The sequence below is a fragment of the Salvia miltiorrhiza genome, chromosome 5 (assembly GCF_028751815.1).
Source record: "Salvia miltiorrhiza cultivar Shanhuang (shh) chromosome 5, IMPLAD_Smil_shh, whole genome shotgun sequence".
Classification (NCBI taxonomy): Eukaryota; Viridiplantae; Streptophyta; class Magnoliopsida; order Lamiales; family Lamiaceae; genus Salvia; species Salvia miltiorrhiza.
Window position 1 is genome coordinate 32364859 of NC_080391.1, and position 14588 is coordinate 32379446.

The following is a 14588-nucleotide window of genomic DNA, read 5'->3' on the forward strand; positions in this document are numbered from 1 at the left end:
AGAATAAATTGAACTTTGATTTTAATGTAATTTATAAAATTAATAAATTCAATAATAATTATGTGGTATTACAATCAAATTAAATGTATAAAATTATATGTTAATTTCTATATATATATATATATATATATATATTATCAAACTTTTAAAATATTCTCATTTTAATTTGCACACCAACTTTAAAATTTGTACTAAAATTACTCAATTATTAATTTTTCCATTTTGCTAGCATGTGTACACGATTCTCAAACATTGTGTTAGGTCATAAGAGAACTTCAATTGATTAACTTATGCGAGCCTGAAACAGAGCAGAGTGCACAAAAATATTTTATTGGATAAACAGTTTGCATTTCAATGAAACATTTAGAGCTTAATAACTCAATCATACATTTGGAAAGTAAGTCCACCTGTATAGGCAAAGTCTTTCGTTTAAACTTAGGGCAATTTTGGGTCTTCTAGTAGCTTTGATCTTCAAAGAATTTTCTTAAGTCTTCTTTCACAAAATGTCATACAGAGATCCTTGACTTAGATATCAGCTTATTGCACTTTAGCTAGAAACATTTTGATCTGAATCAGTTGCATCATCATCCTTGTTGAGCATGTTTCCCCTTGGCCAAGAATCTGTTAAGTAAAGAGAAATGTTCCAAACTAGTGAACCGAAATTCTTTTATACAGTAGGTATGGTCATCATCAGGGTTTTTGTATCATTCAAAACATAGACTTTTTCCAACATGTGATGGTTAAGCTACTCACGTATTTTGAAAATCTTTAAGTTTAAGTTTTTAGCTTAATCAATATTCAGTATTATCAACAACTTAAGTCTGTTGAGTAAGGTGAAAATACAGTTTCGAGCTTAACCTGAGTTTTGCAATGCTGAGTGTTTGTGTGCTGGTTTATGACAGTTTAACAATGCTGAAGATAAAAACTAAAAGTAAAACATACAACAATTTAACGTAGTGAGGGTAGTGAGCTTACACGTTAGTATTTGTTATTAAAATTGAACAGGATCCGAAAGTTGGTGTATAGAAATGAATTTTTGAAAATTCGTATTAAAAATGAATTTTTACTAAAGTTCATGAATTTAGATGCATGTAACCCTAAAAAATTGTTGTGGAAGCCCTAAACAAGTATCGTGAAAAATGAGGAATGTCAGGATACAAATTGAATACATGCATTTGCAACAGCAAAATTGAACAAGATAGTTAAATTTTGAGAGAAAGTTTCCTCTAAAAACCTCTCTTCTCCCAATAGTTTGTATCGGGGGCAAGTGGATAGAGATCATCAGCAGAAGTTGAAGAACCACTCCATGGCTTATCTATGGAAACACTCTCAAATGCATTCATTTCCACTTCACCAGCTTTCGTCTTATCAATCGGGATGATCGACTCAGAAACAAACTGCGAAATACCATCTTTCCCCTCGAGTATGCTTACTACAGCTGACATACTTGGCCTTTCTGCAGCTACAACATGCGTGCAAATGAGCGCCACATTGATAGCTCTACCGATCTCTTCCTTGTTCACGTCCAACTCTAATCTTGGGTCGACTAGCTCTAACACGTTCCCTCTCGCCTTTAAGGAATTTGCCTGAGTGAAAGCATAAAAAAGCTCAAATCAACTCATCATGAAATCTTCAAGGAAAGAAATGCAAATTTATGTGATGTTTACCCAATCAAGAAGATAAAAGCTATCCTCCTTAGGCCTGATGCTACTGTTGCTCCTCCCACTGACGATTTCCAAAACAACAACTCCGAAGCTGTATACATCAGCTTTGTCCGTCAAATATCCTCGCATTGCATATTCAGGTGCCATGTATCCACTGACAAGTTATCATATATAACAAATAAGTTTTGGTTTTTGTATTGAATTGTAGCAGAGACAAGTATTGATTGATTGCTCACAAAGTTCCAGCAATGCGCGTGCTTATATGGGTGTTATCCTCTTCATCCAGCTTGGCAAGCCCAAAATCAGATATTTTAGGGACTAGATTTTTATCAAGAAGCACATTAGTAGCCTTGATATCACGATGGACAATTTTCAGTCTCGATTCTTCGTGGAGGTAAGCCAAACCTCTTGCTATTCCAATGCAGATCCTATGCCTCGTTGCCCAATCCAAATGCAATTGGTGTTCTACCGGACCTGTTATAATTAGAAATAAACAAAATGGATGACCTTTTTCATTAACCCCAAAAATACAAGTAATAACGTTAAAGTTGTCATATAAACTTACCGAATAATGCACGAGCAAGGCAATTATTTTCCAAATACTCGTAGATAAGCAACAACTGGTTTCCTTCAATGCAGCATCCGTACAGCTTAACAAGATGAGGATGTTGTAAAGCGGAAATCATGCCTATTTCATTCACAAATTCTCGGTTCCCTTGCTTTGATTTGGAAGAAAGCTGCTTCACAGCAATGATGGTTCCATCTAACAGAATGCCCTTCAAATATACAAGTACTTCATATTTTCCAGCAAAATGAATGAGAAAAATTCATATTATAACAAATATGTATTGTTATCACCTTATAAACAGGACCAAATCCACCTTCTCCAATCTTATTAGCACGATCGAAATTGTTTGTGGCAGCTCTAATTTGCCTTAGGGTAAATGACCCAGTCTGAAGGTCAAGGCCCTTCAAATCTGCAAGAAGCTCCATGTAAATCTAAGAGCAATTTACCCAACTGCATACAAACCCTATCTAATTTTTCGACTACAAGTTAATTAACATGTGAATCACAATTCACATCACATTTGTTAAATACTGGACTGATAAATTTGCACACATAAAAATTAGATCCAGACACCACTTGAACATAAAAGCTGGTAGGACTGTGTCCGAAAATTCCATTACCATGATGCATCGAGTATTTGCCCCCCAAACAGCCCTTCCACCTCAGAATACCCAAAAGCATAACGAGTGCGAAAATAATTGCCATTACTATACCAACTTTAGCTCCTGTCGAGATGCCGCTTCCAGGCTTATAAGCTGGACAAATTGATATATGGATAGGGTAAGATGAAATGCAAATGTAATCTCTTTATTGGTTATCATCAGATATGTAAACTGTAAAAGGCTGCAGTAAGATTTTAATGAATGCCAGAACATATTTGAACCTTTGGAATTAGTAAGAAAACTGGTAATTTCGCGTGCAACCAAGGAAATGAGAGGGTTAAGAAAATGAGTTTTTCTTTTTAGTTTTGTTTTTTTTGGAGTGCTCTATCTCTAGAACCAAATCAAACTTACTATCATGAGTGACAGATATGGCTGAAATGAGAGGCCCATATACGGATCTTTCAGGAAGAGACATTGTTCCTTTTCCAGCCCAGTAGAAGCGGATCTCCAAGGTGTGATCATCAACAAATGCAGGATAGGGGATCTTTATGGGCTTGTTGACTCCACCTGCTCTATTCTCAATGTTGAAATCCTTTTCAACGCGAATTCCCTGAATTTATTTATTTTAAAAACCATCAAGAATGAATTTGGGAAATAATTTTTTTTCATATCAATACGTAAAGTTGGATGAGTACCTGAATATAAATATCAAATATACGCCTTCCCAGACTTGCGTAAGTTGTGTCGTTAGTAAACATGATCTCCGCAAAGTGAAGGTTCACTGTGTACTTTCCATTTCTCAAACAAAATCCATAATAAGTTAATGACAGTGGGGAAAGGCGTGCGCTCGAGTAGAGATCAGATTCCGGCCCTGAGATGCTTAAGTTGACTGATTTATAAATAAGAATCTTTCCATATTTATCTGAATTCCAAAATTGGCCCGTGCTGCTGAATCCCCAGTTTGAATCTTGGTGGAAGTTTCCAGTATTCGAATCTGCTTCATAATCACCAAAGATTCTGTCGCTTCCACAGTTTATATGGAAAGAGTAGAATTCGTCTGAGAGAAAAAAGAAATGCTATGAATTTTGAATATTTTTCTTACACTTGAAATACAAAACTAGCATTTTAAAGAGCCACAAGGCATACAAATATCCTCAGTACGTTACACAAACTACCTTAATGGCTTGATTCCCAAAAAATAAAAACAAAAACTTTTTCTTTTAAAATTATATATAATTTATAATTGTCATTCTTCAATGTCTATCCTACAGTAAGGGAGTGCCTGGTATGATGGAATGGAATGAGGGGAATAGAATGGAGGGAGGAATGAAATGACTATTACCACAGGTATAGGAAGGAATGACTATGCCTAATCTAGTGGGAATGGTGATTCCTAATAAAACATTATACCAAGCAAAGGAATGGAGTGGAGGTAGGAATCACCATTCCATTCCCTCCTTTATTCCATCATACCAAGCACCTCTATATACTATTAATTGACCTAAGGAAAAAGTAGATATCATTCCATATGAAAAGAAGGAATAAATGAGCGAAAACATGAAATTTTACTTTTGTAATAGTATTCTTGATATAAGAAGCACCATTTAAGAGCCATCAATTCTTAATCATGAACTAACTTTTAGTTTGCTAAGGAGGTGTCTTTGATCTTCAAGGATAACTAGTTGATTAGTCTTTGTAATCATCTTCCATAAGATTTACAAGAAGGCGAATCGGTGCTAGGCAAAGATCAATTGTCTCAACTTGCCTAAGGTTATTACTATGAAACTCTAGGGTAACTCTATCCATCTCTGGAAGCCCTCACACTCATTGAGATGGTACTATATTTGATATTACTTGTAAGATCTTAAAAGAGAAAAAAGAAAGCACTCGAGAAATATCCAATAAAGCTTAGCGTCTTCAATGCTTATCAGGAAACGTTTCAAAATTTTATCTGCCAAGTCAGTTCATTTATCCCAAACTGCACAACTTTTTTTAGAGGGCAAAAGTTATGGACGAGCTCAACATGATAGATTTCAGGAACTAGCTATTTAATCAATTCCCTCTATGTACAACTGAATGGTCACTTACCTGGCTTGCATTTCTGTGTTACGCAATAGAAAGTACCACTGCCAAAAGATTGTGATATTAAGGTTCATGTTACATTAAATGATGAGATGTTAAATGAAAATGCATCAAATATAAACCAGTAACTCACAAAGTGCTTCCATTTGCATTGGCAAACAAGTTTCTGAAAAGAATTGGTGATATCTAAGTCAGTATGGAAAATCCAGACACAGTATCCACAAAAAGATGAGCATTAGTAATCTCACGGGCTGTTTTGCGCACAATTTGGTTCTGGACTTACTGATGTGAAGTTGTTGTAGGATAGGTCGCTGCAACCAAATTGTAAGTTTTCAATTAACTACATTGCTATATGGGTTTTGAGCATGAAATTAGCATTTCACTGCTATGATGAGTGGGAAATATCAGGTTGCGTTAAGTTCTGGATGGAAAGGGAACCTCACATTTTCGCATTTTCTTCCATCAATTGTGGCACCTTCCCATTAAGGAAGTTCCTAGTTAGGTAGCTGGAAAATGAACATCTCGAGTTAGCAATTCAATAGTTCTAAACTGAATAATTTTTGCAACGATATTTGTTTAGTATCAGAAGGACCCCTTCACACAAGTATATGATTTTATATGTATAGAATAAAAAGGACCAAATTGGGTGCAGATAAACTATTATCCAGGTAAATCTGAGATGAACAGTTGAACTAAGTAGTTAGTAGGCTTGTGTTATATAACCACTATGTGTAAACCAACACCAAAATTTTGAATTCAGAATTCCAACGCTCAAAGTATACATGAATTAAGAGACAAAGAAACCACATCAAATGATGAAAGTTGAGCTATATAATTACCAACCACCAGCCCCTATTGCCAACTACACCATATGAAACATCATAACATTGAAATAAAAGCATTACTCTTTGAATGCATTGAATCTTTATTTGGTAGTTTCTCAAATCAGTCAAATATAAGCATTGCTAAAAGTTGTCAATTAAACTCTTACATGTCGCCTCTTTGACCACCAAGACCTGGACGAATTGGTCCTGTTAAGTTGTTGAAACTCAAATCTCTGCACAAGAAATGATGGTATTTAAAGGAATGAAAAGAAAAGTAGGACAATATGGCGTAGTAAGGAATAAAATTGTTATATATTTCATTTCACATTAAAATGCTGGTAAGTTGCAATATTTACCATTGTCAGCCAACAAATCATTCCAAACCTTGCTTAACAATCAGAACAAGACAACTGAAGCTTAAGGTTTTGTTGTTGACTTGTCAGTTAACTATCACGATAACTTGAAAGTTTTACTGATATGACAAACAAACAAAGTTTTTATATTCATATAGAACAAAATGGCCTCAATTCAGAACACCAAAGACAGCATATGTAGGAAAAGTTTATGAGATTTAAGGAAAACATTAATTTAAGCCAGATTTATTTCATTCCTTCTCTGAAGATGGAAACAAGTATTTTCTTATTATACTGTCTCAGAATAATATTTTCATCATCTGATATCTTGATATGTTGCAGGGAGTTTGCTCTAATAAATAGTTTTCCTACAAGGGGAAAAAGACTCTGTTTTGAAATAAAATATCAAAATACACTACAAACAATTTACAATCTATTACCATAAATACTTACATGATACATTGAAATAATTTGTGCGGACATCCAAGGATGAAAGCAAATATGCCTAAATGTTAGGATTCGAAATAGATTACTAAAATTCCATCAACTTTCACTAAAAGAAAATGTATTTTAGCTTCCAATAATATAAAAAATAATAAATAAAACCACCAAAAAACATTATACTAACAGAGAATCGTTGAAATCAAGTTTTTCAAGAAAGGTCGGTAGTTCCCCCACAATATTGCAACTCCTGAATATCCTGCAAATAAGATCCAATGATTAACAGAAATGACTTATTTTCCGATAAAGCAATGAGCAACTATTGCACTCACACTTGATCCCAACTAGTTGAGGTACTAATATTCGGAAAAGCTGACTGACCCCCATTAAGGTCACTGATTCTTCTGCAGTGCAGAATCACAAACCACAGATATTAAGTCTCATTGACAAAGGAAAATGTTCTTTCATTTTGATAGATACTTACAAGTCTGTTAAGTTGGTTAGAAACAAAAGGTTGGAAGGGATGGGTCCACTGAGACCACTAGCCTGAATCTCTCTGAGATATTGATTCAAGTTCAAAGTTGAAGCATTAATGAAAAAAATCCCAAAAGTGAATGAACATATCATCAAACCACCAAATGCCTTACAATCTTTTGATATTTGACCAGTTCTGAATATAATTTGGTATGCTTCCTGTGAAGTTGTTGTCGCTAATTAGACTGCAGGCAAACGATATGAAGAAAAATCAAGAATTGAGATGTAAAATCAAGGGGGAATTAAGAAACTTACAAAGCTTCCAAAGTGTTGAGTTTTGCTAGGCTTGCGGGTAAGTCTCCAGTTAAATTGTTGGAGGTAAGCTGGCTACATGGGTGCAGGTGCAGTTAGAGACTAATTATATCTTCATAATATAAATATAATGAGGTAGGAGACAAGTAGAGTTACAATTTTCTAAATCGAGGAAGATCCCCAAACTCCGGAGGGATACCTCCTGTAAACTGATTAGCCTCCAACACCCTTGATAGCAAGAAAAATTGAATTGCAAAAATTCCATAAACACAGCATATCAAGTAGAAGAATAATTTATGGTAAAAGATTGGTACAGTTCTTCGAGTGCAGAGATTTTGGCAAGTTCTTTTGGAATTGGACCCGTGAGACGGTTTCCCAGAACAGCACTGCAGTATTAATTAAAGCATCATCAATTGATTTTGGGAGAGGAGATGGAATACAGAAACAGCAGCGAACTCTTACATTTTCCAAAGTGATTCCATGGAACCCCATTCTGGAGGGAGGATGCCGTCGAGGTAGTTCCGACTCAGGTCACTGTCCAAACTCAGACAGTTATGTGTGTGAATATATTCATCAATAACCTATTCACTCTAATCTTCTAATAACAAATCAATTTATTTAGATGGGCTATAGTGTTTGTTTGATAAATTTATTATAAAAAATTTAAAATAATAGTAATTTTTTTTTTCAAAATCCTTATTCTTTTTTCCTTATTTTTCACAAAGAAAAAATTTCATCATTTCTCATTTATTTTTTTTCATTTGAAAACTAAATTATATTATCACATGAAAATGAAGAAAGTGAAAAGAAGCAATGAAAAATAATGAAATTCTTTTTTTGTGGAAAATAAAGGAAAAGTAAGTGATTTTAATGGAAAAAAGTTTACTATCCCTTCTTTTTTCATGATAAATTTATCATTCAAAGATAAGACAATCATGATTATTTATTTTGAAAAATTAGCTTTGATAGATAAAAATAATAAGGTTAATTCGTTGTTTACATTGATGTATTGAAACTTTGAGATATGCTAATACCCTTAATTATTTCTATTATTTAAATTACTTTTGATTGATTCTTATCTTATTGAAAGAATGAGACTGAAAAAAGAGTCAACATATCAAACTAGCCTATTTCTTATAGTAAATTAAAAATTTACCCACTCAAATAAAAAATTTAAATAATAGCCATTTTTGTGTGTTAAATGAAGATTAAAATTAAGAAATTACCCACAAAAACATCATCACAAAAAATACACTACACATTTAAAAAAAAAAAATCACAACAGATCTCCTCTCTCTTTTTCTGTACATACACTCTCTCTTTTTTTCCTCTTTATCTCTATGTACACACGGTCTCTCTCTCTCTCCCTCTCTCTCTCTCTCTCGCTCTCTCTCTTCCATCACTCTCTCTCATGGACTGATTCTTAGTGGAGTTGATGTAAATAAGATCCACTTTATTATGGACTTTTCTTACTTGTAAATTCATAAAAATCATTTCATTTGTTCGTTTGAAAATAGTCATCTAACTGCGAGTGCAGTCTCGCTTTCATAAAACTCACAAAATGAGTTTGTGCGATGATGCGTGATGCTCCTTTCCTTTCGAACTCAAAAGGTATTGATATTGATATTTGATGTGGCGAATACCATGGTTAAAGGTATTAATTTGATGAATTCACTTTCAGAAGATAATATTAGACATTTGAGGAATCAGCTCTCTCTCTCTCTCTTTCTCCCCTTTTTCGGCGACTTCTTGTGGCTGGGGGATTGAAAATTGATTAATGTTCTTGAATTCACAACTAGATCTATGAATTCACAACTAAATCGTTAGTGTTGGTTGTGAATTCGAGTTTGAAAGTTTGAATTCACACCTAGTTGTTTTGGTTATGAATTCGAGTTTTAAAATTAGAATTCACAACAAGTTTGATGAATTCACAACTGAATTGCTAGTGTTAGTTGTGAATTCGAGTTTTAAATATCGGATTCACAACCAACTCTATTGTTAGTTGTGAATTCAAGTAGTCGTGAATTTGAATTTTAAAACTTGAATTCATGACTAACAATATTTTATAGTTGTGAATTCACGTTTTAAAACTTGAATTCACGACTAACACTATTTTTAGTTGTGAATTGAAACTTTAAAACTCAAATTCACGACTACTTGAGATCACAACTAAAATGAATGTTGATTGTGAATTCGATTGTGTGTGAATGCGTGGATAATTTTTAAATTTTTATATGCAAGGGTAAAATGGTAAGCGTGACTAATTTTTAATTTTTTTTTTATCTTAGTGGGCAAATTTTAAATTTATTATTCCAAAGTGGCTATTTTCAAAATCCACTCTTCAAAAAAAATAATATTATTAAGAATAAAAATATTCAATCATGTATTTTATTAATTATGCAAAGTAAACATTCTAAATTATTAGAATTTATCATCGGTGTTAGTAATTATTATTAATGCTCTTAAAGTAATCTCTATTTTCTATACTTTATTAATGACTTAATCTAGACTTAAATTATTTTACTTTTATCCTAATGCATACTCCCTCCATCCACGAAGTGAAAAAGTATGACAATTTTGTTGTTTTGGGTGTCCACAAAAATTATGATATTTTTCATTTTAAGACATGACCTCACCCCACCACTTTTTCTTATCTTTTTATCTTTACAAACACTTATTATTTACAAAAAAATCATCCTTAATTCAATCTCAACCGTTAATTTCAAATTTTGGTGGAGTCCTTTCTCCACCATATAAAGATCACCATAATTTTTATTAAAACTTGTGTGCACCAAAAATGTTTGGTGAACGAAGGAAGTATTAGATTCAAATGGTGTAAAAAATAAATAGAAAATATTTATAATATCTTAAATTTGAATAATGACGATTCGATGAGAAGTAGAATTTGTGCTTCAAATATTGAATTGGGCAAGAAAATGGAGAAATTAATTGTGCTTCAAATCATACACGAAAGTATAACTGGGTGTATCGTACAAACAGGTTTATTCGTACTCAGACATTGACCCGCATCCAGATTCAAACTAGCATCCTGATCCAAATCATGTAAATGACACTATTCGGTTATACAAATGACACTGCCTATAATTGACAATATTAGGTTATATAAATGACACTGTAATATTTTAAAATGTTATAATGTCATAAAAATATTATAGTGTCATTTACAATTTTATAGTGTCAATTACAGGAAGTGTCATTTATATTTCTGAATAGTGTCAATTATACACAGTGACTTTTACAATATTATAGTGTATTTTATACGCAGTGTCACTTGTATAACATAATAGTTTCAATTACAGACAATGTCATTTGTATAAGTGAATATTGTCATTTACATGATTTTGGTTGGGATGCGGGTTTAGATCAAGATGCGGGTCAACCCGATTGTACGGTACGCATGGTTGTACCCAAGACCACCTCCAAATCATATCAATATTGGCTCCATTCATAAGTAACAATTTTGATATATTTTTTGTTTCACTTTTTGATATTATTTACATTCAAGCAAAAAGTTTCATTTACAAATAAAAAATCTTAAAGTCTTATATTTGTTATTAATAAAAAATTTATTTGATTTCATAAAAAAAAAGTTACATTCAAGTAAAAGTCTTAATTAATTTTGTAAAATCTTAATTGATTTTATGAAAAGTTTTATTTACATTTAAACAAAGTCCAATTTATAAATAAAATGTCTTAAAGTCTTATTTGTTATTAAAAAGGTCTTATTTGGTGTTAATAAAGTCTTATTTTAATTTCATAAAAAGTATCACAAGTTTTTTGTGAGAAAAAATACTTCATCCGTTCCACTCCAATAGGCTCATTTTTCTTTTTGGGTAAAAAAGTTTGTACTTAATTGGTGTGGACCACACCACTTTACTACCACTTTCCTACTAAAAAGTAAGTTTTCTTAATTACTATGCCCAAAAGAAATGAGCCTATTGAAGTGAAACGGAGGGAGTAATATATAAAAATTACCTCAGCTAAGAATTAAACCTATTACCTCTAGATTTATAAATCAACACTTTATCCATTGGGCCATGAAACTTTTATTAATGTTATTATATGCTAGTTTATTTATAAAGTGAGAAGATAAATTGTAAAAAAAAAAAAAACTATAAAATTAATAAGCACTAAAATAATCAACACCTTATCCGCTAATAAAAATCTTATTTGATTTTAATGAACATCTTATCTATTATAAAAGTTTTATTTGATTTCATCAAAAGTATCACAAGCTTTTGTGAAAAAATAAATAAATAAATAAATAAGTACATCAACTAGGTATTGACTAGTACCTCTAGATTAATAAATCAACAACTTATATATTGGGTCATGAAGTTTTCATTTACATTATTATATACTCTCTCTCTCCGTTTCATTACAAATGTCTCATTTTTCATAATAGAATATCTCATTACAAATGTCTTGTTCATTTTTTCACAACATATATATTCTCTCTCTATACATAATATTTAAATAATTTCTATCAACTCACTTTATAACTAATTACATACTTTCTTAACATGCGTGCTCAAATGTAATGAGACATGGGACGGAATAAGTACTTTATTGTAATGTGAAAATATAAATTGTAAACAAATATTTTAAAAAAATACTAAAATAATCAACACCTTATCAGTTGGATGATGAAGCCTTTTATTATTGCTAGTGAGGTTCAAACTCAGATCAATGAAAAGAAGATAATGCACTCTATTCATTATGCCACAATCTTATTTTTGTTTTGTTTTGTTTTGTTTTTATTATTATTATTATTATTTTTTATAATTATTATGTGAAAGTTTTGTTATATAAGTTGTTTCACGTGATTGGTCTCGAGACAACTATTTTTGTTTCCTTTTTTTTTTTTTTTTTTCTTTTCCAAAATTTTGATTTTTTGTGATAATTGATTGGTTGAGAAACATTGTGTGATACTTACATGACTTGGAGCGAAGGGAGTCCGACCAGCTCTTTCGGGAGTGACCCATTAAGATTCTGCTTCTTCAAAATACTGCAATGGGGGACAACATGATGTTTTACTTAATTGTATCCTAATATATTTAAATTAAAAATTGATGAATTCTAATTAAAAATGAATACATTCAACGTTCAGATATACACAAATTTATAGCATCTTTTGGTTATATTATTTTGTTTTAATTTTTTGGACTACGTATGTATTTTTTTATATATAAATTGCATAATTAAATAAAAAAATTAAAATTACACTACGATAGATTTGAACCCAAAATCTCAAATCTTAAATATTAATCACCTACCGCTAAATCAACATATGTATGTTTGATGTATAATATAATATATTGGCGTTAGTCCGATTTGATTTGTATACATTTTCACCTCAAAGCTATGCATGCATCCCACCAATAGGTCAATTTAATTAACACTATTTGTTATTGTTTTTTTTTGGGGGGGAGGGGAGGGGGTGGTTAATCACCTATAAACATAGGTCAATTTAATTAACACTATTTGTTTTTGTTTTTTTGGGGGGAGGGGGTGGTTAATCACCTTTAAACATAGAAAGTAAATTAAATTTTTATTTTTAATTAATACTTTCTCCGTCCACAAAATATAGGGCACAATTAATATATTTAACGTCCATAAAAAATGGGGCACTTTCCATTTTAGTACATGAATCCACCTCTTTTTCTTATATTTTATTCTTACAAACACCCCTTATTAAAAAAAAATCATCTTTAATTCAATCTCAATCACTCATTTTATACAATGATGAGACCTTTTCTCCATTAATCACTCATTTTATTAAAATCAGTGCTCAAAGAATGTGCGTCATTTTTGGTGGAAGGAAGAAGTATTTTTTTTATTAAAAAATACATGACCTTTTGTTCATCAACAAAAAGACGGGTTAATCATGTTTTGTGTCCCAAATTTTCATCGTTTTTCAAAAGTGGTTCTCAACTTTTACTTTTTATTCAAAACCCCCTAAGTTTCGAAGTTTTTTGAAATTGTCCCATTGTATTACATTCGACGACGAAATGATGAGTAGCCTAGCTGAATTTTCGGTGGAATGTTTTTCTTTTGCACCTCTTCCAATAAGACGACATCGTTTCACCTAATTAAGAATCTTACGATACGCTCGTTGAAGTTTGTATGGCGAAATATTATTTAAAAAATGCAAAAAGTTAGAAAGTTTCTAATAGAAAACGAAAGTTGAGGTAATTTTTTGTAAAACACTGAGAAAATTGAGATTTTTGAATAATTAAAAAATAAAATTGAGAATATAATTTCTAAAAACCGCTGAATAATTTCAGTGGAGAAACAACTACTATATTTTAATTAATATTAACATAAATTTTTGTGATATTTTCATGATTCAATAAAGTACCCATAAAGGTACTAGTACAGTTTACGCGAACATTGGCATAATTCAAGTAAAACAACGACGAATTATCTTTGTATCGAGAAATAACGACAGAGTTAATGATAGAGTACGTAGTATTCTATTTGTCGACAACGACATACACATCGGTTGAGTGTAACGATGAATTTGTTTGAGTTGCACTTGCAGGAATATATATGGTAGAATTAGCAAATAAGAGATGAGAAGGGAAGAGTAGAGTGACTGACATCTCGATAACGTGACAAGTAGTAACATTCCCAGAGGGGATGCAGCTGCAATTTAGTCCACCTTTAGTAGTATTATCCCACCAAGGCAGCCCTAAGCATGGATCAACTACGCCATTGAAATCCCAATCCCTCTTCCCCAGCCTCCTTGCTACCACCGACAATGATTCCACTATTATCCAACAAAAGGAATATTCATTATTACAAAATTGGGATTAGAGCATTAATCATGTGTGGGTGTCGGTGTGAATATATAATAGACTTACATTCTTGAGCAGGTAAACGAGCTGCTACACAAGCAAACCCCACAAACCAAATCAACGCTATAAACCTTGATGCCAACAACATTATTATATTACTTATAGATATTAGATCGATATATATGTCGTAAGGTTTTGTAATTTGAAAAACTGATCAAGAACCCATGAACAATTAATATGCATTCCAAGAGAGGGTTGTTTATGTTTTTATAGATGTATGTAATTTCAAATATATGCAAAAATGCGACGACTTTGCGACGACTCAAAAACAAAATTCAAACTTACTACATTTTTGAAGCAACCCAATATGGATCTTAATTAAGACAATTAAATGCTTTGTACTTAACAATGACAGCATGCAACCAATTTATGTCTCTAAAGTAAAAC

At 31.9% G+C, this 14588-nt stretch overlaps 1 protein-coding gene across 1 annotated transcript; it reads right to left on the bottom strand.

Moving 5' to 3' along the window:
• Positions 1–1023: 1023 nt before the first annotated feature.
• On the bottom strand, positions 1024–14382 carry LOC130986866 (probable leucine-rich repeat receptor-like serine/threonine-protein kinase At3g14840). Its single transcript, XM_057910395.1, has 24 exons — positions 14208–14382; positions 13945–14113; positions 12278–12349; positions 7783–7854; positions 7635–7706; positions 7477–7548; positions 7324–7395; positions 7182–7253; positions 7019–7090; positions 6867–6938; positions 6722–6793; positions 5908–5973; positions 5360–5422; positions 5165–5227; positions 5050–5082; positions 4923–4960; positions 3530–3891; positions 3246–3444; positions 2853–2987; positions 2523–2641; positions 2230–2440; positions 1901–2138; positions 1668–1818; positions 1024–1586 (listed from the first exon to the last, which is right to left on the bottom strand). The coding sequence occupies exons 1-24, from the start codon at positions 14287–14289 to the stop codon at positions 1227–1229; spliced, it is 2937 nt and encodes a 978-aa protein (XP_057766378.1). The 5' UTR covers positions 14290–14382; the 3' UTR covers positions 1024–1226.
• Between the last annotated feature and the right edge of the window lie 206 nt (positions 14383–14588).

Coding starts and splice junctions, on each gene's coding strand:
- LOC130986866 (XM_057910395.1), bottom strand. CDS start 14,289: ATGTTGTTGGCATCAAGGTTTATAGCGTTGATTTGGTTTGTGGGGTTT. Junction 12,350..13,944: donor ACTTGTCACGTTATCGAGAT/GTCAGTCACTCT, acceptor CCCCCATTGCAG/TATTTTGAAGAAGCAGAATC. Junction 2,988..3,245: donor CATATCTGTCACTCATGATA/GTAAGTTTGATT, acceptor CAATTTGTCCAG/CTTATAAGCCTGGAAGCGGC.